Raw genomic sequence first — 27493 nt, forward strand, 5'->3', positions numbered from 1 at the left:
CGCCGACGATCGGCCGATTTCAGTCTGGTGATGGTCGGCGGCAGCGATTTTTGTGCCGTCGGCGCGTCTGTCACACTGCGCAGACGCCAACCGAGCACCGGTCGTCGCCTGACGAGCGCATCGCCGTCGCGTCGCCGAGATAGCAGCCGTCGGCCGACCCGTGTGTCACACTCTGCCGACAACGCCGACCTCACGCCGACGTTGTCCCATCCCGACAGCTCGACGCTGCTTCTTCGTGCGCGCTGCTCGTCTGCTAGCTCCGTTGATGAAGGCGTCGTGGAAATCGAACTTATCTTCTATTATGGGACGAGTTCGCACTAAAGCGATGTGAAGAGTAGGCCTTTTATTATAGCACAGTCGACTTCCAAAGCGCCGTCAACTGCGGAAGCGAGACCACCTAGGCCTAGCGACGACTAGGGCAGCCTGGGACCAGCGCGCAGTTCAGGCGCGTTCACACTAGGCCGACAGGACCCCGAGGTCGACGCGACAGCGACGCCGACGGTCGCGTCAGCCAACCTGGTCGTTCCCCGACTAGCCAGTCACACTGCACCGACGACGACGCCCCAACGACCAAGCGTCGTCCTAGTGTGACAACGGCGCCAACCAAAACGAGACCCGTTGGCCGACGTGCCTTGGGCATATCGGTGGCCGAGCGAAAACATTCGCCGACCAAAAACAAGTAGCGAGCTCAGAGCGCGAAGTGCAATCATTATTTAGACAAATAATGCACGCGCAGCAACATTCATCAAGCCATATGGCCACTTTGCCGACGCGCCGCACTGATCGTCGCTTGCGAACTGCCGCCCCACTGCAAGCAGGGATACGGAGCGGTGAGCATCGCTGCGCCGCTCTACCCAAGCTCCGCCCGCAACCGGTGTCGCACTTCGCCGCCGTACAGCAGTCCCTCAGAAAGACTGCTCGAGCAGCGACAAAGCATGTCTACTTTTGTTTCGAGCTTTCGGCAACGGCATCACTAGCGGGCGCTCCAGGCGACGAGCTCTTCTGCTGCCTGGTTGCCGTGGTTGTCGCTAGGCCTATAGCCTCTTCCGCATCGAAGTCGCAGCGGCCGGCGCTTCGGAAGTCGCCTGCGCTATAATAAAAGGCCTACTCTACACATCGCTTTACTGTCAACAGCATCATCTCACAATAAAATAATAGTATGGTAAATCTCCACGACGTCTTCCGCATCGAAGTCGCAGCGGCCGGCGCTTCGGAAGTCGCCTGTGCTATAATAAAAGGCCTACTCTACACATCGCTTTACTGTCAACAGCATCATCTCACAATAAAATAATAGTGTGGTAAATCTCCACGACGTCTTCAGCAGCGAAGCGAGCGGGCGCCAGGCGAGCCGGACCACAACGTCGGGCCAGCGGCAGCTGCGAGGCGGTTGTGGCAAAAAGTTTGCTCGTATCACAGTCGTTACCTTTGCCAGCAGCTCAGTATTGGTCAGCGATCCTCAAAAATGACACATTTTTCACATTTCTTATCCCTATCCCAGGGTTTATTATTTACGTCAAGAACATACTTTAGCTCGTTTTTATGACGCCGGCAGACGGGATTCAGGCTGGCCGGCTTGCTCGGCGTACTTCACGTTCGCACAAGAAAATACATAACATCCATGATACCAGAGAATGCTTCCTAGATTAGAGCACCAGCAATATTCCTCTGCAAGAGTGGATCTTTCGGCAACGCCGGGCGTAAAGCACCGTCACACTCGCGAGCGTGCAGAAAAAGACTCGTGAGCACTCGTAACCAAGGTTGCTAGGTGGCAAAACCACAAAACTTGGTCCCGTACGTCAGAAAACTGTGCAATGACGTAGAAAATACTTGCGTGTGTTTTCTTCTCTGTTCCTACGTCACATTGATGCACTAGCGATGGCTCAGACCTCAAGAGTGAGCATTTTCACAAACTTTAAAATGAAATTAAAATACGTTCTAGACCTCCCTTAAATTTAATACTTCGCTCTTCTGGTCCTCACATACAAAGGAAACGTATGGCAGTCTTTTGTACAACCTTGGAATTTGATGTCTCTACCCCTTTAAAAACCATCGGCAATTTCTCAGTTGAGGCTTCTACCGTTGAGAAGACCCTTGACGCCTGGACCCGTCAGTACAACTGACCACTTCAGCCGCTGTCGGCAAGCTCCTCAGGTGGTAAGCCTGCAAGCAAGGATAACATGTGGGAGCGTGGAATTGTTTGGGAAGAACTGAGCTGACTGCTGCCATCGCAAATGCAGCAGCCTCAGGCGGTGGCGTTCGCAGACATCATCCACGGAGCAGGGAAACATATTTTTGGCTCCCTTTCACTGCTGACACCAACAGAAGCTGAAGCTGTGACCTCTGCTGTGTGGGGTTGTAAATGGGGAGATAAACACGTATTCCCCGTTTAACCGCGGCTACCACAGTTCAAAACCGCGCCGACCCCACCCCGTGGTCGCGTACGCTACCGAGCGCACGCCGACCACGGCGGTGGGGCTTGCTCTGCGGGAACAAAGGAACGACACACTGGCTGACACAAACAAGGCATTTATTGCTACAGCAACAATAACGCCAGCTAGCAACAAAATACACTGAGGAATCGAGGACGTCCAACTCACCAGCACGGTTACGAGCGAAAGTTCGCCCATGCTAGGGCAGGGGAAAACTCCGAGGCCAGACGGCACGGACTGGCAGGAGCATGTTCCGACCAGGAGGCGCCTACCGACGAAGGGCGTAGCCTTGCGCTGATGTGTCCGTGCGCTTTCCCGGTGCCAAGCAGAAGAGGCCCGTTTCTCTCCCCCCCCCCCCCCCCCCCCACGTGCACGCAGCAAACACGCCATCCGTGGCGCTCATGTTGCTGCGACGCGAGCGTCCTCCCCTGTTCGTTAAAGTAACACAACTAAGGAGGGTGCAATGCGGGGAAGCTAACCACAGGGGACGAGTGTGTCCCCACAGCTGCTGCACTGCATGGTTGTGCGTCCTGATGAGACTGCCTTCTCTGATGGGGACCAGCTCTCCAAGAACGATGCTCCCGCACGTCCTCTTTTCGAGCAACGCAATGGCTGTAGGAAATGCGACGAGTGGTGAACTCATGACTACTGTCCACTGGTCGGGCACTTTTATTTTTCTTTCTTTTTAGAGCCCCCTCTAACATATGTACTTCCACTGTGGTTAGGCTGGCCACATACTTTGTCACTGCCTGTACAGCGACAGCACGGGAAATCAACGACTACCTGCGCAGAGGGGAGTACGCGTCATCAAGCCATCTTTCTCGCTCGCCGTGGCTGTCCGAGGAAGATCCCCTAGCCCTCATAGGGGAAACTAACCACGGCAGCCTTTAATACTCATCGCAAGGCACTGTTAGGTGCTTTAGGACTTCGTCAGGACGACCCCGTGCACCTGGAGCATGTCCTTGGACCCTGGACTGATGCGACTTCGGCTGAGCGAGGGACAAAAGCTTTCTTATGGTGTCTTCGGCTGACGGCACTCGTGGAGTTTTCTACGCACTCGTGCGGTGCCCCACGTTCGGCTGGATGCCACTGGTGCAGTGCCGTACATTCGGGTGGGACGAGCACGACACGCGTGCGTGCCACCGCGCCACCGTGGAGACCGACGGTGGAGCGCGGTGCAATCTCGTCGTGCAGCGCGCGCTAGCAGACGACGCTGTTCACGCTCGTTGGTTGACGCAGAATCGACGAAGAGGAAAAACGGACGAAGCATTACAAGTAGGCACATTTTTAAAAAATGTTGAATATTACAGCAGCTGCAATGCATTTATTCGCGCTGCAATCACGCAGCCACTGGCCGGCAAAGCCATGTGCCTTCCGTTATGAGGAAATTAAAGGTTTGTCAATATTTTTAGTCTTGCAAGTTCTGCCTTGGCTCTTGCAGCGAACAGCATATGCTGTTCATCCGGCATGCCTGCACTTTATAACATCGAACTATTTGCCAACGTATGCGCAGGTTAAAGGATATCAATAAAGCGAAAATGTGGGGCGCTTAGCGGATTGAGAATCACCTGCTGATATTTTCGAAAGTTACTCTATCTGAAGCTCTAAAGGCGTATGCATCGAAACCGGCAAGCATAACGCCTTGGTGTGGTGTCTTACAAAGCTGCGCCCCCATAATTAATCGATTATCTCACGAGCAGGCTCGTGGGTCCCGCGTTTCCCGCCGATTCTATCAACGCCTGTTTCAAGCGCGGTACTGCATTGTTCTGAAGAGGCTGTTGCTAATTGTACAAACTGTTGACTGCGCTCGTTGGCGTCGGCCGCTCATAGGAATAGCCTCTGAGTTTATCGAAGGTCTCGGAGGCCTCGGTTAACAGACGGCAGGAAGAGCAACGGCACTCTGCTTCGCGCGTTCAGCTGATGTGCAAGGAGACGTGCCACTCGTGTAGTATTTGACGTCTCTTCCTGCGCACCGGCACGGAGGCAGTGCGTGTCAGCCGAAGACACCATTAGTTTTTCTAAGGGACACGGGTTTAGTGGACATACTTTGATAGTCATCTAAGGGACACGGTTTTAGTGGACATACTTTGATAATCATTGTGTGTGTGAGAGTGCGTGAGTGTTGAGTATGTTTGATGTCACTTTTTTTTTTTTTTTCACCCTCTTCTTTCATCCTCACCTGGAGTAGCATGCCAGGCCCATAACCAGGCAGACCTCTCCATTATCCATTAAAGTCTCTTTCCTCCTCCTAACCACGGCAGCCTTTTATTTATTTATTTATTTATTTATTTATTTATCTATTTACATTTCTGCAGCGCCATGAAGGCATAATTGCAGGGGGGAATACATACATAAAGAGTCAGTCGTACAGCATGTGCCGACTTTTTGTGCCGATTAGGAAAGAATGGATGGCAGAGGATGAAAAAGAGGTTTAAACAGAGCGTTCACACCAGTCAATTGGTCGGGAAAGGGCAGGAAGAGGAAAAGCAGGAAAACAGCAGGTGAACATGGGCGTACATCGCAGTTCCGACAACAGTGCTCGGAACTTTGCTTGGGACTGGCATTCAACAGTACCGATTGCATGGCAAAGATCCTCCAGCGACCACGCCACACCCACTATGCTGTGATGCCGCATAGACAGAGGAGCTCAGCCATGATGCTGTCAGAGTTTAGGCCGCCACCCAGCAAAGCATTGCTGACATGCCCTACCCGTGATTCATGTGTCCGACGAAGCCATGACCAGACGTTGAGGACGACGTGCAACTCAAGACGACCTGGCAGTGGCCATCCACGGCCGTACAGTTACCATTCTAGGCGACACAGGAGCTGACTATTCGGTCATGAATGGAGTGTTCCCCGCACAACTGAAGAAAGTCACTTCGGCGGACGGCTCACAAATCCACGCTGGCCACCTTAGTGCGCCACCCTGCCTGTCATGCAACCTTTGTATGGCTGCAGCAATGGGATCTTGGGCATGGGTTTTCTAAATGAACATCAGGTGATCATCAGCCTGCAATCCAAGCTGATTAGGCTTTCTTTCTTTCCTTTATTGATGTCCATTTTCACAAAATGGAGGAGGCCGAGGTAAAAGCTGCGACAGTGCAGCTTGAGCGGCCCTCGACCCCCTTCACAACATACAAAACATAACATACCCCCCTGTCTTGGAAAAACAATCATCCAGACACACTTAAATAAATAAATAAATTCTTTAGGGAAAAAAACTTGACTAGTTCCCAGCTCCCCAGAGTACAGAAATTCAAGAAACAAAAGAAGAAAATAAAACAAAATTAAAAAGATAATGGCAGAGCGGCATAAGAACAGTACAGATCACAATACAGAAATACCTTGTTTACAAAGTCAGATTGGCTTGTACAAGGAAAACAAACAAAATAATTCTAATTGAACTGCATGTGACACCAGTGATAAGTGAAAGTACATGCCTGAAAAAGCTTGATAAAAAAGAATAACGTTACATAAGTAAAGCAAAAGACAAAGAAAAACAATGCGAGAAGTGTTGCTCAATGAAGGGTACAGTGTACATATGAAGAATGGGAGAAATACACCATATCATATGAACGGATCGTTGTCTATGAACAGCAGTTTCTGTTCTCTCTTTGAATTTATCTCGGGAGTAATACCGTTTCTATAACAAAAATTTAACAAGTGTGGTAACATTCTGTTTATCATTTGTCGTCCATAATCTGTCCTGCACGTTTTTACTAACCAAGACTGTGTGCTTCTATAAGGTAGTGTCCTTTTACAAAGAGATGCCAAGCGTAATAGACAATGGGTATTGTTTTTTTATTTAAAACCTATAGTGTGAGCACAAGCAGTGTGGGTATAGGCTGTCTATTTTAATTATACAATACTACGAGAGCAAAGGGTGGGAATGGTGACTTCCGGGGACATTTTCAATATTTCTTAGCATTTTTTTTTTGCAATGTCAGGATTTTTTTGCAAATTTCTTTCGGTCGCATTCCCCCAGACTGGTTGGCAATAGTTTGTGTGTGAGTGGAATAGTGCATTGTACAATGAAAGTTTAACCTTTGGAGGTAGAGTATATCTGTTTGCGTACGTTGCTCCCACGGTGCAAGACAGTTTTGAGATAACGTGGCCCACGTGATTGACCCACGTCATATTTGCGCTGAAATATACTCCAAGTATTTTAAATGCATTTACTATCTCTATCTTTGAGTTGTTCAACTTAATGTCTCTGTTAGTGCTGATATTTTTGTTTTCCGCACGGTATAGGACAGCCTTTCTTTTACTAACGTTTACTTTTAATTTGTTCAGTTCAGCCCGTATGTCTCATTTCTCGGAGAGTTTTGTTTGCTCTAGTGATGACCTCATCTGGTCTAGCTGCAGTGAACAACAGTGTCACATCATCCGCGTAAATGACAAATTTCACCGTAGGATCGATGCTTGCGGTGTCATTCAGGTACAAGCTAAACAGAAACGGGCCAAGAATACTCGCTTGAGGCACACCTGCAGAAATGGGCAATACACGGGATGAGTAGGATGATTTAAGTGCACATACTGATTTCGGTCATTTAGGTAGGATGTCAAAAGCGATAGCGCAGTTCCACGGAAGCCATACATTTCATGTTTTTTTAGCAGGATGGAGTGATTTAAGGGGGGGCACTGGTGTTTGAAAGCAAAAAATCGGTTTTCAAAAAGTGACATTTGTGGAATCTCCAGCTATTATTTTCCAATTGCACCAATTTTTTCCTTCAAGAAGTCAACATTTCGACCATATTATTAAATTCAGATCATCGTGTGGGCTTAATTTATGCAGGAGCAGATAATTTAATGGCATGAAAATTTTGGACGTCTGGCTGTCTTAGTATGTCGATATCTCAACATCTGGGTGAGACAGAGATGTCATATTGCTTGCCAAGGGAAGCTGAAGGCACAGTGTGCGCAATAATCAAAGCAGATTTGTTCAGTCTCGCTCCAAAGATTTATAATTTAGCATTACGTTCACACCTCGAACATCGATATTCTAAGTGCTGTAAAGTTACTAATGAGGGTAAAATGGAAAAACAGTTTTGATTATTGCACTCTTTACTCACCATACTATGTAGCCATGGATTAAAAATGATTTTTTTATTGAGCAGTTTTTTTTCTGCACCGAGGTACTAATTAGTGACTAATTAAAATTAATTATCTGGGGAACCGACTAATGAATGAGAGAGATGATTTCATTGTTGAAATCAGTATAAAAAACTGAGCAAGGTTTCATTAGGATGGGACTAAAAATAAGGAAAATAGGTCTAAGACCAGTGTCCCCCCTAAGTAATCAAAAGCTTTTGTGAAATCGACATATACCCCAAGGGCTACTTCTTTGTTTTCGAGAGATTCTAGAATAAATTCCTTTTGCCCCAGCAGTGCCATTTCTGTTGATCTGTGTTTTCTGGAGCCGTACGGCGTGTCGTGAAGAATGTTGCACTGTTTGTTCACTAAACTTTGTTATTCTAGAGAGAATCATTTTTATATCGTTTCGAAAAAAACGGGAAGTATTGACACGGGTCTAAAGTTTGTAAAATCACTCTTACTTCCTTTCCTGTGCAGTGCACTCACTTAAAGGTTCCTTGAGATAAGCAAAGGTTGTATATTTGAGTTAAGCACCTTGCTATGTCTTCTATCATATGCTTTACTGGTTTTATTACAATGTAGTCTGCTTGAGCACTTTAACTGTTATTTAAGCCCATGAAAACCGATATTACCTCTGTTTGTGGTATTGGCGTTAAGAACATAGATTTCTCTTTTCGAGTATCAAGAGTATTTGAATCGACGAAATTACTAGATACATTGTCACAGAAGCAGGTAGGCAGGTTTATATTTGGCACAACGTCCAAGCGCCAGCGGAAACAGCCCGGCCGGCTAACCGACTAGCGAGCGAGCTCTCAGGCGAAGAAGAGCGCGTGCCAGCCTCCTGAGCGCGACTACTAGGCGGCGCCAGTAATGCGTCGCGGCATTGCCCCTCCCGGTGGAAAAAGCATCGTCCCGATGCTGCGTGGCGAGGTCAAGTAGAACCGTAGGCTTGACCTAGCGGGCGTGGAAGGGCTTCATCCGGGCAACGTGTATGACTTCCGACTTTGTTGGCCGTCGGGACGTACAAACAGTTCCTTGCAGAATCACTTTGTAGGTGACGTCGCTGAGTTTGCGCAGCGCTTCGTACGGGCCGAAGTAGCGGCGCAGAAGCTTCTCGGAGCGACCCCGCTTGCGAACAGGAACCCACACCCAGACTTGATCGCCAGGGTTCTTTAAGTTCTTTAAGTTCTGTAAAGTGGCTGTTAAATGCATTAGCTAAGTCAATGCCTGTCAATTCCTTACCCCATTCTGAATTGTTGTTATTGGGCTTGAACCTGAAGACCAGAAGTGCGTTCAGTTTCCTCCATAATTCATCCGACTTATTCATAGAGGAAAACTTGTCACAAAAATATTGATAGCACGCACTCCGTATTTTCGTTGTCAGTTTATTTCGAGACACTTTAAACGCTTTAAACTCGTCAGGGTCTCGTGTTCTTTCAAACTTCTTGTAAAGCCTATCCTTTTTACGAATTTTCTTCACCAAGACAGGTGTGATTCATGGCTTCCTAATGTTCTTACGTTTCTCTGCATGTTTATAAGGAAAACACTTGTTGTGTATACGTAAAAAGGCCGTTAAAAACAAAGCATAAGCCCTTTCAGCAGCTGTTTCCTTGAGAACGTCGCTCCAATCATGGCTATTAACTTCCTCTTTGAAATTGTTCAGTTTTTGTCTAAATATCTCGAAGTAATTTAGTTGTCACTTTTGTATTACGAAATTTACTTTTCGGAACGCACATAAAAGTGTCACGGTGGTCATCTGTGTTTACTGCACCTGCGTTTGGTACAGGCATGTGTGTAGTGGCTATGAATGGGCGAATTAGTGATTCACACTGCAGTGTAACACGTGCAGGATTGGAAATCACATTCAGAAGAGCCAAGGAATTCAATAGATTTTCAAATTCAATTTTCGTGGGGTTATCTACAAGGAGGTTGATATTGAAATCACCACCTAAAATGACATCATTTTTGTTTTCGCTTATGAAAGATTAGAAAAATTCGAGAAAGGCAAAAAAGGATTTTAAGTTTCCGTTTGGGGGGCGATAGATAGCCGCCACAGCCTTCCTTTCGATAACGAGAGACAGGACTTCATAATCAGGGTTGACAAAAGGAAATTCATGCAACACGTCTGATTGAAAATGTTTTTTTACCACTAATAGTACGCCACCACCGCGACTGTTCGTGCGATTGATAAAGTGTGAGTCGTACAAAAGAAACTTGAAAACATTGTTATGTTCAGTATACCAAGTTTTGGTCAGCATGACCGTATCAAAATCAAAGCCTAACTGCGTAAAGAGCAACTCAAGATCGGCCGTCTTAGACACCGCTGAACGAGCATTTAAATGAAATACACTAAAGGGTTGCGGGTTCTGAGATTCGTAAACGCTCAGAAATTCACTTGGCATTACACAACCATAAGTGTCTAATGCCATGTGCAATGAAAGAATTGTACCTTGATGTGGGCACTGACAAAACTGAAACTGCAAAAAAAAAGAAACTAATGAAAAAGGAACACGTAATGAAGCTAAACAGCTTTATCCAAATGTGTTATACACGCAACATGAATTGCATTCGCTCCGTCTCGCTATGTGACAAAAGTTTTCTCATTTCTGTGCCAAATGTACTTAAAGTTGTTGTTTTTAGCCCAGTTTTTTGCGTCCCTAAGCAACTCTTTGTTCCTTTTTGTCTAGTTCTTGAGCATAAAGCAGTTTGTTTTCATTTGGTTCAGTTCTGCCCTCTTGCTCAAGAACAGATCTTTCTGTGATTGCCTTGAAAACCGGGCAATAATCGCTGGGACCTTATCTTTAGCTGCTGGCAATCGATGCACTGCGACCACATCACTCACAGTGATCGCAGGCAGACTCACCTTGCTCGTAACAGTGTTAACCTTCGACAGCAGGTCTTCATTTTCACTTTCTGAAATCCTGTGGAATTCGAGGTTTAACTTCCTACTTTGCTCCTCAAGATCATTGGTATCCTTCATTATCTGCTCACAGTAAAGCGAGGGTTCCCTGCTTTCTATAGCATCAACCCGTTTCCTTAATTCGGCTATGTTCTTATCTTGACGGGTAATGTGCTGAAGAATTGTGTCACACTGATCTGAGATTGTTTGCACTGACGGCTCAGTGTTCTCCACCGTGCACTTCCATGTCACAAGCTGTTCCCGTTTATCATTTGTGCTCAATGAAGAAGCTGGCATAGTCAGTTTCCTGCTCCGTGTTCGACCTGCCCCTCTGGCTGCCCCTTGTGCTTGCACACCAACATGTTGGACAGTGCCACGCCTTATGCCATGCTTCCCCCTTTGACCTGAACGTCGATTCCGCAACTCGCGAGCACATTCCAAAGTGATGCGTACAAGTGCAATCCCCTCATCGTCGTCTGGGCAGTCGTTATGACAGGTCGCACACACCTCCGCAGGCATGGCAGCACGCGCTAAGTACAATTTCACACACAGTCAACTACGAGAGAAACAGAACAACTACAACGAAAGATCAGCAGCAGCAGCAAGGGTAACGAAGAGAGGTAAGAATAATACAGAGGAATTTTTGACTAACCTGCAGATATGCAGTAGAACAATGTTCACAGCCGCTCGACAAGGCTGCTGCTGCTGCCACTGCTGCCAAAAAGCTCGGCCGAGGGTCCTTCTTATGCGCTTGGCAGCGACATGCTTGGTCATGTTGACGTCACGATGCTCCGAGGGATGTTGCGCAGCTGCCAGTATCGGCAAGGTTTGCCCTGAGTTCGTCATGACAGGCAAGGAGGACTTAGTCTCGAAGATCAGATGAGATCAGTTTCCAGACTGGAAGTGGAGTTCTTATTAAAAGCACCCCACTCCAGAGGCAGAACGATGATAGCCGATGAGGATGACAAGAGGCGACCACGGACTGCTTGATGGTTGGATGACGCTGTCTGCGAGCATCTCACTGCCCTGCTTGTGGATAGCATATCTCTCTCACGAGGGGACACACAATAGGGCTGCTGATGGATGGGCCAAGTGCCTTCACGCATGATGATGCGGTGTTAAACTGTTAGCGTTTGTTGCACTTTGGACGAGGATCTGAAACACGCACCAAACTTGTGCAAGAGGTCCTGCGGCTTCCTTTTTTCAGCGGTTAGAAGGCCTGGATTTATGTCAGCGTCGTTGACCGCTTCTCGTCCAACTCTAGGTGGAGTTTCCTAGCTAGAAAAGCATTCGGCCACTTCCTGAACATGGCCGACGTACGCTAAGGCTGTGCCACAGAACAGATGGTGATGCTCATTGGAGACATTGGTAACGAGTACCTCTGGCCAAGACCTCGTGCCACAGAAGTCCCCATAGTCAGTAAGAGGGCTACATTAGGCTCAGTAACCCGGAGTCCTCGATGTGGCTCGTCACAGGTAACTCTAGCGGGGATGCTGGTGCGTGGTGGCACCGTGATGTGGTCATCGGCGACTCGCAGTGCTGACGGGAGCCCTTGTGCTCAGGCTTTTCTCCAGCCATTTTGGTGGGAGATGTCACCAAAGAATTCGGGAGGTCGATAGTGCCACTCTGCTCCCGCAGGAAGTTGATACCAAGGATGACATCGCGAGAGCATTCGCGCAGAACGAGAAACGTGGCGACGAATGTGCAGCCTCACGCCGTAACCCAGGCCATACACATACCACCAAGTGGTGTGACATGTACACAACAGCGCTTGTGTTGTGCCTTTATTCATTCGTCCCATTTTCCCGCACTGTTTTCACTATGAATCAATACCAATGCGCTCAAACTGCAGCCTTAATTAACCTGTGTCTGGCCCTTCCATGGTGTCCTCACTCTTTTCAGGGTCACCGTAAGTCGGCCGCTAAGGTTGGGAGTAATCCGCACCGGTATTGACCAGTGCGCTGATCTTCGTATCTACAAGAACAGGGATGTCTGAGGAGATCCACTCTTGAGCGCTGCCTGTCGATGTCAGTTGGGAGTGTCTCGAGTGGTGCAGCAGCGGAAGCTACTCGTCGATTCGGGGTTCGGCTTTGGAGCGATTGGATTGCTGCGGCAGTGAAAACTGTGCAGCGATGCGGTGGGTGATGTCAAGGCAATTGGATCGCCGCAGTGGGGAAAACTGTGCGGCAGTGGGGCATTTGATGTCGGGGGCGATTCGATCGGTGCCGCAGTGTAAGCTTTTCGGCGAATCGGCGTTTGGCGGCCTTGCCTCTAAAGGCCACCGGATCTAGTTTTCCCGACGAGGGCTCGAAGAAACAAGTTGTGCGGCGGCATAATGTTACCCAGAGGGCAAAGATTGGCGTGGAGAAGGCGATTGTGACTCGTGCCACGGAGAAGGCGGGGAACTACGCTGGCGGGTGACGTATGCTTGACAATGTCTTGATTCCGCTCACCAGGTTGTGGACGAGGGCTGTCAGAGGAAAATGCTCGCAGTCCCAGTTGGCGATAAGGGCACCACTGGTAGGGATGACCTGTCTCGCCACAGTGGTAGCAGAGTGGTCGCTGATATGGGGCACTCCAAAGATCGGTCTTCCGCAGTGCCTGACGCCGATCAGCCCCGTAGAGAAGCGGTTGTGCACTGCTACCATTGGAGGAGTGTAAGGTGAGGGGCCAGAAAATGGGGCTGGGCGGCGCACAACATCCGATGTCACTGGCTGTATGGCAGCTAGGTACGATGCTGGAACAGAGGGGTCTGGCTGCAGCGCTGGAACAACTGCAGCGACTGGTGCTCTGAGTGTGTACTAGACCTACGCCAGGGGCAAACACTGCTTGGATTTTGCCTGGATTGGAGGCGATCCGGTCCAGTGTGGACAGTGGGGACGCTGTTGCCAAGAATACTGACTGTGCCTCTGCTGCAGCAGTTTCTACATACACATAGCGTCGGCCAGAAACTCCGCGACGATATTGGCGGGGTTCCTTATGAGGCCAGAGAAGAGGTTGGTCTTTGATGCCGCGCATCAGGTGCTGCAGCTTCTTTTCTTCACTCATGGCTGGGTCGGCACGATGGTAAAGACTTGTCACATCCTCGACTTACGTTGCGACGCCCTCGTTTGGGGGTTGGGTGCGAGAGGTTAGGGCACACTCGGCGCTCTCCCGGCGGTCATTGTTGGCGTGCGTACTCGGAAGTTGACGGCGTAGTGAGCCAGCCAGTCCTCGGCACCCTCGAACTGGTTGACGTGAGAGGGCTTAGGGGTGGGAAGGGTGAGATAACTGCCGGTAGGAGCAGTCGCAGACAGGGCGGGCGCTGCCATGAGTGCAGTGGAAGGCTCCGTCAAGAGGGAAGACTTTGGGGGACCAACCTTGGAGCCTCCAGCTGGTCATGGGAGGCGGGTCCACCACTGTCACGACCCAAGGACACTGGAGCCGTGCAGGTAGGCATAGGGGAGAACCCAAGATTGAGGTTGGTCCTTTTATTCCCAGAGCCAGGTCTACCTCGAGCGCGCCTTTCGAGCTGAATGTCGTTTCGTCATCGTTTTGACTAAGCGCGGTGGCCTTGCAGTGCCAGGCATGGGGCATTATTAACATCTGAATTCTTGGACTTTGACTTGCAGCTTCAGTTTTCTGCTGCGCGTGCCTGCTGGTCCTATGAACCCAAAGGCAAAAAACCGCTCCTTTGATATATGTCCGCCCACTTGAAGTTAGTAAAACGAGGCATTATCAGCCTGTGCTTTCGTTATGTTCTTCAGAAAACCTGTGAACATCGGCTTGAGGCCGGTTCCTTGCAGCAGGCTACCCTTTACTGCTCCTGGTATCGGCAGCATAAATAAGAAACGTTCACCCAATGAGAGTGATTGCAAAAAAGTTGTTCTTTTGCCCTTTCGGCACAATGTCGGCCACAGTTCAAAGAAAGTTTGCAATTGCCATGGATTTTTCCGCACCCAATTAGCTCGCTTCTGTCTACGTGAAAATCAATAACCCATGAATTCACCATGGCTGTGGGTAAACGCACAGCAATCCCCACATTTCTTGTGCCTTCGGTGTCATCTGTTCAGTGCCTTTGTCCTGCGGGAAGGAGTACTTTGGTCAAACGGGAAGGTGCATAAATATCAGCCTGCAAGAACATGACAACAATGCTGGTAACATTGCCATCTCCAGGAATCTGGCCAGACACTGCAAAAAATATGAAAGTAAAACTTGCACTCCAATATTCGATGTATGTGTGATGACAAGACCATACTTCTGGAGAGATGATTGAAGCCATCAAAATCTGTTATGCCAAGGACCACTGTGTTAGTGCACCGTCTGTCTGTCTTTCTGAGCTGGGCATGCGTTGTGACTGGTCACTTGGCTCGAATGTTTCACTGCTCCTATCATTCTGTTTTATTGTTTAACTCCTGGTTTTTTGGGGGGCTTTGAGCTCATTTTTCTTGTGAGACTGGTTTTAATGTTATTCGCTTGAAGGCCCTCCATTCCTTGGAGTTTTCTGGTTTTAAAGATTTGAGCCTCTTTTGAGCCCCTTTGACTTCACCTTCCATTAGTGTTTATCTGTTCGCGTCCCCCTCCTGCCCCTCTTTATCACTGTTCACTGCCACTTCTTTTGCATATGCATGTTTTATTGACAGACATGCCCTCCTCTCAACGTACGGCCCCTCTTTCCCTTCGCCATATATTCTCTGCACTTGGAAATGAAAATTCACTTGCGAGCAACAGCACCCATGTGTGTCTCTCAGTGTTTCGTTCCTTGTCCCTTGCGCTGTTCCCTCACCATGTCGTGATTACGTTGGCTACTGTATAGACTTGTGTAGAATCCTGCGGCTACTTTGACTATCTTGTTCATATTGCTAATGATGTTGCCCTCTCGAAGGAAAACCACGTGCACACAGCAGATCAGACGACTGCTGAAATGGACAAAGAAAATTCCCATTCAAAATGACGTGAGACATGTTTAGTCGACCACAACAGCATCATACACAAGTCATGTGAGGTAAGAAAGGTCCAACACATATACGACGGCGCCTGGAATAGACCAAATGAGGCCGCCGCAGATGAAATGCTTTTATGCGTTTATTTATTGATGTCCTCAAGGTCAGGGGCATTTCAAGGGGGGATTATGTAATTTCATTCAAAGTAGCAAGCATACAGTTGTATGGACTGGGCAAAAGAACAAAGAAAGACCATACGGTGCAACCAGTGATATGTGTTGTGGGGCTAGTTGGCTGATAAGTTTAAGGTACCCATGGTTTCTTCGGCCCCAAGGAAACTCTCTTCACTGTGTAGTCTACATAGTTTCGCAAGATGGTAGCCACAACTCAGACTGCAAAATCAAACATGTTAATAAGTTTGTGAAGTGTGGGAAGGTGTACATTGGGCAGTCGGGCTGATGTGTTAATGAGCAGATAAGGGAACACAATTTGTCCTTGAGGAACGGTACTGGTTTGCACCTACCGGCGCACATCGGTGAGTGTGGAAAAGATAATGACAAAAAACAGAAAGCAAAAAAACTGTGTGATGCAACACTCCAAGGCACTAGCATCTTGTGCACTGACACACTTGCGTGAGAATTGGCTAAGGCCTACCATATTAGGAAAAGCGGTAGTTCATGTATTAGTACACCATATGTGATAATGTATGACAAAGATTTTGCCTTTTTAGATAGATTAAATAAGAGGTGAGTCACCTGTGCTCTTCCTATGTGCTTTTCCCAGGTACAGTCGCGGGTAAAAAAGATTAGCACACGAGACGGAACACCAGAGCGCCGGAATGACAACGCGTGGCGCTGCCGGGGGCGAAGAGGCTGATAACGAGAGTGCCGGGCCGCTCCCATTCTACAGTATTAGGGGGGTTCAGTGGACTGCCATGGACCAGCAAAGTTACTGGCTAAAAGCAGCGCTATCTGCTATTGTTCCCGCGAGTTCCTTTTGACAAACCATCGCGGACATAAAAAAACAGTAATAGGAAGAAGCCATCTTTGCTTGATAACAGAGCCAAAATAAATGCAGCCTGCACAGTCACGTAGGGTCGGCACATCAACGCTCGGGCGGTGTGCGCTTGATAAAGCTTACTTCCTGCCGTCCCCCCCTAGGCTGCAAAACATGGAAACGGCCCGATAAGCAGGTCTGCGTACCGCAGCGCCGCGTGGTGAGATATACGAATTCTGATCGCCAGTGATCTGTGCTAATATTTTTTGCTTGCGACTGTACTTGGCTTGCACATGGCATCGATGAGTGTGCACTTTGTTTTGTGATATAAATGTCATGTACTTTTTCCGGAATAAAACAGTTGCAAGTTTGCGCTCCGTCCTGTCTTCCTTGTCTTATTGTGTCGTCTTTGTGTGTGAAAAAATGATTATGAGAATACGGTACAACCTACACATCTGTTGTGAGCCTTGGTGTACAGCGTTAGCTAACTGTTAACACAAGCGCCTTGAATGCTGGCTGTCGACAAGGTGGTCCCAGTGTGCCGATGCAAGAGCTGTCTTGTGGCGTGTTGCAGGTGGTGTGCCCCACAGTGTATGACGTGGTGATTGACTATGTCCTCCTGGACGCCTTTGAGGACCTGGGCAGCCCACCGCAGCCGGTTGTGGCGGTCATCCAGAATCGCTGGCTCACGGCAGGCTTCAAGGAGACGGTGGGTGCCCTCTCATCCGGGGAGGGAGGCTGACGGAACCATTTTGTGAAGGTGGGAGGACGAGGCAGACACCTGCACTGGCGAGCAACCAAAGGGATTTACTGTGAAAATTGAAGCAGTATATAAAGGGACACCTGGCGAGCAGCATAACAAGAGCAGTAACAAGAAAAAAAAAGGAAAAAGCAGGACCACATGCAACGCACTCGGGAAAGTTTATTCATGACCGCTATTTAAGATGAGCACGTTCCTGTGGGAACAGGACTCCTGACAGGCTACTAATGCATGCATCCTTTGCTCTTTGTGTATTGTAGCCCAGAAATGAGCCTCGAGGTCTTGTGTTCATATCTGGAGATGGCGCAAGTGCGGTTCAAAAACGCTTCGCACTTGTCTTACTCTGCACAATGCATGGCAAGATGATTTCTTTGCGACCTGTTGTGGATGTCATCACTGGCGTGTTCACGCAGGCGGTTGTTGATGCAGCCTCTCGTCTCACCGATGTGGAAATGGCCGCATGACATGGGAATCTTGTACCCTACACCAACGCTGCATTCAACAACAAACTTGTTCTGGTGCTTTCTCTGTTTTCTCTTTCCCTTTTCTGCACGGGCCTCCTGGTTTATTCCGGGCAGAAAAGAACAGCCTGCCTTGCTCACTACCTTTTTGAGGGGTTGCACGTAACTCTGTGCACGCACGGGACACATGCTGTTTCCTTCATCCCGTCAGCATTGGTTCGTGTTCCTCTGGGTTCTGGACTCGGCAAGCAAAGGTTGAAAGTTGAAAGTTTATTGAGGAATACAATAAAAGTTGCAATTGTATACAGCGAGAGGTCCCATGGTACAAGACCGCGGGCGGGACCTCCCATGAAAATCAATTTCAATATGCAACATAATATAAAATACACAACACATTAATTAGCGACGCAACAGAATAAATATAGGCACATAGTGTAATATTAGTTACTGAAATATTTAAATACAGACATTGTAATGCACAACAATGTACAATAAAACACTCACATATGCCGCGATACATAGAATCAATAACAACAAAAAAAATCACAAATTAAGAAGGAAAAGCTTTAGTTTGACCTTGAAAAAAGAAAGCGTATTAGTTTGTTTGATGTCTATGTTCAAAGAGTTCCAAAATGATACGGATGAAAAATGAAGGCATTGTTTCCCGTAGTTAGTTCTGACCTTAGGTAGTAAAAAGTTATTACGCAGCGCAAAACGTGTGACGACGTTGCTCACGATCGTGCTGGGAGAAAATATGCTTAGCGGGAGATGATGATGATGAAGAATCTTAAAGAATAGGATACCAAGGCTGTAAAAATAAAGGGCCGAGATAGGTAGAACGTTTAAATCTATGAACAAAATGCGGGAGGGTGACATTCGAGGGGTGTAGGTTATGATGCGCATGGCTTGCTTTTGCAGTTTTATTAAAGGCCAGAGATGAATATGATAGGCGTTACCCCAAGATGAGATACCGTAGTTTACCGTATTTTCCGGTGTATAAGACGCTGCTTTTTTTCTAAAATCTTGCTGGTGCGTCGTATACAAGGGTGCGTCTTATATGCGAATTTTTCATCTTTTTTTGCGAGTTCATCGATTACTCCGGTTCATGCTCAAGCTTTTTTTCACATAAAAAATATCACTACCAATAACGCGGTTGTAACACGGTTAATACTTCAATACCGGGACCGCCGTGCGCGACATTCTAGGTGATCTTAGTCATCAAACGGCGGGGATGACGACTTCCGGGATCACAAACGCGCGGCTGTTTCGGAAGCCCCAAGCAAAAGTAATGAGAAGCGCCAAAAGATGGTGACAATCGTGCTTTTCGCCATTGTCAAGACAAGCCGGCGTTCTTTTTTAGTCACCCTTTGCAACTTTTTTTTGCTCCGTGTACGTAGTGCATGTTTCAGCCGAGTTGCTTCCAGAAATGGGTGAACCTTTTGATAGCGCATCCGAAGATGAAGACTTCGAAGGTTTCAAGTAGAAATAAAATGTTGTTATGGACATATGGGGAGCTGTATCGTTTTTTCTTTTTTTGCTAAAACGTGGACGGGTATGGCGTGAGTGTTGCCTTTTTTGATCACTTAGCGTTGCTTAAGGATTGCTCACAGGTACGGTGCATTTCGCGAAAGTCGCGCAAGCGTGTTTAATTAAGCCTCACTAGCCTAACTGGGTAAACTGGGGTGCGTCTTATACACGGGTGCGTCTTATATACGAACTTTTTCAGTGACAGCTTGCATATATGGCAGGTGCGTCTTATACAAGGGTGCTTCTTATACACCGGAAAATACGGTAAGTGCCTGTGGATGAATGCGTAGTAAAGAGATAATAAAGTTTGGACTGGGAAATAGCTTCGGGCTTTAATTAGTGCGCGTAACCCATAAGAAATTTTCTTGCACGTTTCAGCTACATGATGATGGAATTTTAAGTGAGGTTCAATGATAACACCCAGAAAAGAAACTCGATCTTGTGGCGAAATAGCAGCAGAATTGAGGTATAGAAGTGGTGTGATGGGCAGTGGCTTCTGAGGGGGATGGAAAATCTGAAAACAAGTTTTAGTGACGTTCACGGACTGGCGGTTAATGTGGCACCAACGCTCAAGAGAATTAAGATCATTCTGTAGGTTAAGTATCAGTTGATTAATGTCCTGGTGCGATGATAGCATGGTAGAGTCATCTGCGTATAGTATACTATTGCAATTCTTTAAACAGGATGGTAAATCATTAATGTAGAGTAAAAACAATACAGTGCCAAGAATTGAGCCTTGTGGAACACCCTTGTTAATTAAAGCTATGTTAGATGTATGGTCATTAATAGAGACTGTGTGCTCTCGGTCACAGAGAAAGCTCTTCAAGAGCATTGGGGGAGGTCCAGTGATACCATAAGATTCCAATTTGTGAAACAAGATGGAGTGATCAATGGAATCAAATGCTTTGTTAAAATCTATTTAAACCGCTCCTGAGAACATTCCTTTATCAATTGTTAGCCTAACGTAATCTATGAGAGACGCTATTGCAGCATCTGTAGATAGTCCGCGCCGAAAGCTGTGTTGACTATCTGTCAATATGTTAAATTTTTCACTATAACTAGACAACCTTACTTCAATTAGTTTTTCTAAAATTTTGTCAAAAAAAAGGAAGAATTCCAATCGGTCGATAATTATTTGGCAAAGCTGGATCACCTTTTTTGAAGACCGGTATTATTTTCGCTATCTTGAGCTGCTTGGGATAACTGCCAGATTTAAAAACGAGATTGCAGATGTGGCTGAGGACTGGTGCAAGCAATGACCGGATAATTTTCACATGCTTCCCATGGATATTGTCAACGCCGGGGCCGGTCGTCTTTAAGTTAGCAATTACAGATAGAACTTCGTCTGGACACGTGGGGGTAAGAAAAAAGGAGTGAGGGCAGCTCTCAAGAGAAGGTGTGCATAACGAAGAGAAAGGATAATTAGGTGAATTGAAAAAATAATTGCTAAATGTATTCGCCATTTCCTCGGGATCAGATAAAGTAACACCACCGTGGAAAATAGATTTAACAACATTAGGTGACTTATGAATATTCAGAAATTCGTCAAGCAGCTGCCACTTTCGTTAAGAATTGTTAGCATGTCTGGATAACTGGTTCTCATAATAACATCGTTTAGCTTTCTTTAGAAGCGATGTTAGTACACTGGAATACCTTTTATATCTCAATTTAAGACGAAGATTGAACGGCCGGTGTTTAGTTTTTTTATACATGTTTTCTTTTTCTTCAGAGAGTTTAGCAGAGCAGTAGTTATCCATCGGGAAATGCGGGTAACATATTTTCTCGTGGATGATTGGAGCGATGTGCATTTATTGATGGCTGATGAAATTATTTTCGACAGCTCAAGTACAGCCACTTCTGGGTTCGAGAGACCCAAAATGTATGAAAGATCAGTATTAGACATGGCTTCAAAATATTTTCCGCTATCAAAAACTGACTTCCTCGTGGACATGTTGTTACTACAGCGAGATGATAGTGCGCAAAGAAATACCGGAAAATGATCAGTGACATCACATTCTATCACGCCAACCGGAGGAGCAGTGGGAAAATTCGAAAGAATATGATCAAGTAATGAATGCGAGCCATCGTCAGTACAACGCGTAGGCGTGCGAATTAAATTTGCATAACCATAGCTGTAGAAACAGGTCATGTAGTCGACACGGATGGGATTAGTCATGTCTAGCATATTGATATTAAAATCTCCCATAATGAAGACGTTTTTATTTTCGAGTGATAGTTTATGGAGTGCTAGTTCAAAAGCCCGGCAAAATTCAGACGCATCATTTGAAGGAGACCTATAAATAGCGCCGCATATAACCTTCTCTGTGCCACCAGTAGATCGGCAATCAATTTCTATCCAAACCGATTCGCATTTACTCACATTCAAACACAAATCAAGACGCCTTTTGTGAGCAATGTGCTTTGAAATGTAGATAGCCGAACCACCATAGGGGTTATGAACACGGTGTGCGTATTCGCATGAATAGCCAGGAAAAGCATACAAATCTTTATCAAGGGATGATAGCCAAGTTTCAGAAAATGAGATGATGGAAAATTGATGCTGAAGGGGAGTAAGCAAAGTGGTTATGTTATCGTAATTCTCCCGTAGGCTACGAGCATTGAAGTGGATGGCAGACAGACCTTTAGCTTCGGATAAGATCGAACGAGCATCTTCCGGGGAATATGATGCCATGATGGCGGTTAGAAAGATGTAGAATGTCAGCACCGGTATGTCTATTCACGAGGGGTTTCGTTGCACGAGGAGGTTCTGCAACGCTTGACAAAATCTCCATGGGGCATCCTGCAGTGGTTAGCCTGTCCACCTGCATGTGGAAACTGCTTTTGTCGGATGTACACACGACCTGTGCAATGGGGCTTCTAAACAGTCTTTGCCGATTCCACGCTTGGCTATCATCGAGTGAGCCCACTGAAAGGGCAGAAGGCCCTTTGACTCTTTAATTTTTTACCAAACTGATAGCACTCAGCAAACTGCTGCCCGGATTTCTCATATGTTCTGTACTGAACTTGATGTCTTCTGACTGCAGAGCATCCCACTACCAATAGGCCGAGGTTTTTAGATCTAGAACTTATCATCTTTAATGTGTGTTGGGTGTACTCGTTGCCATCTCGGAAGGGCCTTTTGTCCTTCCACTCAAGGATGGCCAAGCGTGGAGTCGCCAAAGACTGTTTAGAAGCCGCATTGCACAGGTCGTGTGTATGTCAGACAAAAACCAGTTTCCACATGCAGGTGGAGAGGCTAACCACTGCAGGATACCCCATGGAGATTTTGTCAAGCGTTGCAGAACCTTTGCTTGCCGAGTCCAGAACCCATGCACCAATGCTGACGGGATGAAGGAAACAGCATGTGTCCCGTGCGTGCACAGAGCTACGTGCAACCCCTCAAAAAGGTAGTGAGCAAAGCAGGCGTGACGTTCTTGCCTGTTTACTCAAGCTTTGTTTGTGAACCTATGCCTGACATCTTCATTGACAAGTTCAGAATATACAAATTACTTGAAAAAATACAGCCGCATTCAGCTTCAGGCCCTGATGGTATTCCAAACTTGGTTGTGAGATCATGCACAACAGTTATTTCCAAATATCTAGGCATAATTTTTAACCTGTCTCCTGCTGATTGTGATTTACCAGCAGACTGGAAGGTGGGTAACGTCGTGCCTCTTTACAAGGGTGGACCTGAGAGAACCCGGTGGCAAAGACTTTGGAGGAACATGTTGAATAAACAGCGCGAACGAAGACGAGCACAAAAGACCAGACGACACAGCGCTGACTAACAACTGAGGGTTTATTGCTGATCACACAAGTATAAATACATGGATGTCGGCGGAGAGGGAAAGGTATACAAAGTGCAAAAAAAAAAAGAAACAAAACATAAATGTGACAACAGCAACAGAAGCGCGCTAGAAATCAGCAGAGATTATCAGCCCCCAGGAGTGACAGCTCTTTTTGCAGTAGCGTTAGCGAGGGAGTGCTTATACATGCATTTCCCTGCTTCAATATGTTGTAGGCCTTGATAATTTCCCTCGCAGTTTTTTCCTGATTTTTGGCAATGACCTTCGTTTCATGATATAGCGGTACGCACTGTTTTTTCTCTGTCTTTGCCCATTCACAATCCCGGCAATGAATGCTGAGGTGACCGGAAACTACTTTTGACACTTTATAGCTGTGTTCGCTCAGCCTTTTATTGATACATCGTCCCGTCTGTCCAACGTACTGCCCTCCACAGGGCAGAGGGATGTTATAAACAACCCTCTTATCACAAGGGACGAAGCATGACTGGTGCTTGGTTGTGCACTTTGCCACTTTTCCTTTGATCTCATTAACAGATCGGCACAAACCAGCCAGACGATCAGGCGCGGAAAACACAACATCGACACCTGCTTTTTTCCCCACTTTTTTCAGGGAGTGTGAAATTCCACGTAGATATGGAATCACAGCGACATGTTTGGGGTTGTTGTCCGATTCCTGGACATCCCGTGTAGCTGATTCTGACTTGCTCTTCTTTAGGGCCGACTCAGCTACTGACGTGATAAGTTCTAAGGGGTACCCTGCCGAGAGCAGCCTTTTTACCTGGTGTGAAACGCTGGAGTGCAGTCTGTGGTGGCAGGATTTTGGAACATGTTATCTACTCAAATTTAATCAACCACCTTAATAATAATAACTTTCTTGTTGACTACCAGCATAGGTTTCGTTCTGGCTGGTCTTGTGCTACGCAGTTAATTGAATTGTCGCATGACATTTACGCTTCCTATGATGTGGGCCTACAGACGGGTTGCTTATTACTTGATTTCCAAAAGGCGTTCAGTACCATTTCCCACATTCTTCTTCTGCTCAAGTTATCCTTTCTCGGCTTGCCGCACAATATACTTTGCTAGATACAAAATTATTTGAGAGGACGCAGTCAATAAGTCTTGATTAATACTATTGGTCTATAGGTCTTGATTGATACTATTTAAACACTGAAATGATCTCTCAAATAACCGAGGCAAAATACCTAGAAGTAACATTTGTAACCTAGAAGTAACCTAGAAGTAACTTGACATGGAACCGCCATGTAGACGCTTTAACTCTGAAGGCTGCCCGCTCTTTCAATTTTATCAAATGAAACTTTAAATATGTTCCACAAGATGTGAAAAAAAAAAAAAAAAAACGCTCTACGTAACAAATGTCTGCCCAATAGTAGAATATGCTTGTTTCCTATGGGACCCGTATGCGCAAGTTCTTAACAACAGGTTGGAAAAAATTCAGAACCGAGCCACCTGTTTTGTGTCCCACAACTATTCGCATCGTAGCAGTATCACTGATCAAAACTAGCTTAGAATGGCCTCTTCTATCCTCACGTCGGGAATTTTTTCGACTGGTGTTTTTACGAGATTGTCGCACCGTACTGAACAAAGATCTTTTACCACCTACGTACATTTCCCAGCATCGAGATCACTTCGCTTCACTTCACTTTATTACCTTAAAGACCCCCAGTTAGGAGGTATTACATAATCTTATGCGGGGTATTACCTGCATAAGATTAAAGAAATATCAGCGCGTACCTCAGTTTTTGCACATTCATTTCTTCCACACACGATCAGTCCATGAAATAATCAGTTCCCCGCAACGTAGCTGGGGCCACATCCGATGCAGAGTTTTCTAAAGGCTGCTCTGGCTTAACACTGATTTCCGTGGTCTGTACGTCGACTCTTTCTGTGCTTGCTCTCCGTACCATGTTTTAAACTTAGCAAATTTTTAGTGTGCACGGTGACATACCAAGTATTTCCATATGATTCCCAGTGTTCATTTGGTCGCATGCTCTTGCTATGTCCTATCGGAGTGCTTGCATTATCCTCTATTATTGCTCTTGCCTATTTATATATTTGTTTCCTCGGCGCTAATGTATGAAGCATACTGTGGTACACCCCCCTACTGCAGTGCCCCTGAATGTAGGTACATGTATGAATAAGTAAAAAAAGCCAGAAAGCACAGACTACCAGTTTTGAATCCTCGTGGGGAGCATCCTACACTGGCCCAGCAGGGAGGAGCACAATCGCTGCGCCACATGTGCGATGCACGGGAGGGACAGGGCGGCGATTGTGGTGTGCACTGCCACTTTCTCAGGCTGCCAACCAGCTCTGGTGTGACAGTGGTTTTCCTCCTTGTGCACTTGTTTTGCCGTGAAATCCAGTGGGAAGAGGAACTGTGTGTGTGTCTCCTGTGCAGGCGCTGTCTGCTGCCATCTGGTCGCTCTTCAAGGCCAAGAAGAGGCTGCTGCCTGTGAGTGCTGTGTCACTTCCCAGCATTCTTTTTTTTGCGCACACAAAGACGACACAATAAGGCAAGGGAGGCAGGACGGAGCACAAACTTTCAACTGTTTTATTCCGGAAAAGTACACGACATTTATACCAAACAAAACAGCGCACGCTCATCGATGCCACATGCATGCCAAGTACCAGGGAAAGCACATAGGAAGGGCACAGGTGACTCACCTCTTGTCTAATCAAAATCTTTGTCATACATTGTCACAGATGGTGTACTAATGCATGAACTACCGCTTTTCCTAATGTGGTAGGCCGCAGCCAGTTCTCGCGCAAGCGTGTGCAGGAGCACTGACACACACACACTTGTGCGATAATTGGCTGAGGCCTACCATACAGTTAAAACTCGATTTAACGAAGTTGAGGGGAGCCATGAATTATTTCGTTAAATCGAGAACTTCGTTAAATTGAATGAGGCATTTCTTGGGCACATAATTCGCTACATTCGATTATATGGTATGGCGGCATCCAGAAAGCTACCGCAGCATCATATTTGTGAAGCGTAAATGCTCCCAAAATGAAACTGCGAACCGCGGAAATGACCGGCGCCGCTAGCGCGTATGAAAAGAAACAACAAAAATTCTTACTCAACAAGAAAGGCCCGAGGGGACTACAAATTTATTTTCCGCCAAAGAAGTCGGTGATCTTTTCCTGCGTGCGCTTTGTGAGCAACGGCCGCACCGATTTCTCATAGGTCTGAAGTGCATCCAGCGCGTCTTCCGTCCCCTCGTGTGCACCGGCAAAATGTCGCAGCGGATCGAGAGCATCCATCACCTGACCTGGTGTCGGCACGGGAGCTTCGGCACCTGCAGGGTCGTCGGCAGCATCTTCAGTCGTAACTCCCTCCACGCTTCCTACAAGCCGCAACATATCGGCATCAGTCAAAACTTCCGTTGTGACTGCGTTTGCGTCGGCGTTCACGTAGTCTTAGAAACTTATGCCTGTGGGCACTTCATCCACTGAGCGAAGGTGTTCCCAGGCATCTTTATCCTCGTGCACGCCGCTCGCACAGTCCGGACCAGCTTCGGCAATTTCAGGGCCTAGTGTACCGAAACCGGCAGTCCTGAAGCAGTTGACAATTATCGACGGCCTCAATGCTCTCCAAGCCGCCGCCACCATCTCAACCGCCATAAAAATATCTATTTTCGTCTCGCGCTTCAGCTGCAGGTTGAGGAGAACTCTGTCGACGACTCGACGCTTGTATGCGCACTTCACGCTATTAATTATCCCTTGATCCAAGGGCTGAACCACGGACGTTGCGTTTAGGGGGAAGTAGCGGAGCTCCACGCTGGTCAGCTCGACCTCTGCAACGTAGTGGGCCGTGCAGTTATCCAGCAACAGGCACACTTTCCTTTTCTAGCGACACATGTCGCTGTCAAATTCCTTCAGCCATGTAGTGAAAATGGCACGCGACATCCAAGCCTTTGAATAGACCTTTCCACAAATTCCGCCGCGCCACCAAGCGGCCGCGCAAAGCACTCTGGGAAAACGGAGCGCCGCGGCGCCCGCGGCGCTGCTCTCGCGTCTTTTCGTTCCGTCTCTCCGACTGCGCCTGATCACCGGAAAGCCTTCCTCTGCCATCTCGTCGCCATCGCTGTTTCTTATACCTGTGCTACACGGGAACGTTCGAATGACATCTGAGTCGAATGACATTCGAAAACTGAAATGACATTCGGACTCGACGGACGCGCGCGGTGCTACACGAAACCTTCCAAGCGCATTCGAAAGCCTCAGCTTGTTTTCAGTGTACAACGATGACGACGGCGGTGGTCACACTGCTCCGACAACGACACTATCACGGTCAACAGCAGCATGTGATTATAGTGAAATATCTAGTTTACTATAATATGATTGCAGTGGGACACGTTTTTCAGGCCAACGACACCGACGAATCCGATCGGCGGACGGTCAGCCTTGTCGGCGGCTGAGCGAAAGCACGGTGATGAGGCGGCGGTGCAAATATGTTCGCCCTTCTAAATGAGCGAAACGAACGGCCATATTTCACATGTGCACACCTGAACAGTCAACAGCGATAAGCGCTTGCCAAATTAATTTCAGTCGACGACGACTCCCTTCCCTTCCGCGACG

At 47.2% G+C, this 27493-nt stretch overlaps 1 protein-coding gene across 1 annotated transcript in view; it reads left to right on the forward strand.

Moving 5' to 3' along the window:
* Miga (mitoguardin) overlaps positions 1 to 27493 on the forward strand; it is a 197121-nt gene that overhangs the window by 134383 nt on the left and 35245 nt on the right. The window contains exons 12-13 of the mRNA XM_089565035.1: positions 16915 to 17049; positions 25311 to 25364. Of these exons, the coding sequence (XP_089421161.1) occupies positions 16915 to 17049; positions 25311 to 25364 (189 nt within the window). The remainder of the gene's footprint in view (positions 1 to 16914; positions 17050 to 25310; positions 25365 to 27493) is intronic.

This window comes from Amblyomma mixtum, chromosome 10 (assembly GCF_055824585.1).
Source record: "Amblyomma mixtum isolate Tamu chromosome 10, ASM5582458v1, whole genome shotgun sequence".
NCBI lineage: Eukaryota > Metazoa > Arthropoda > Arachnida > Ixodida > Ixodidae > Amblyomma > Amblyomma mixtum.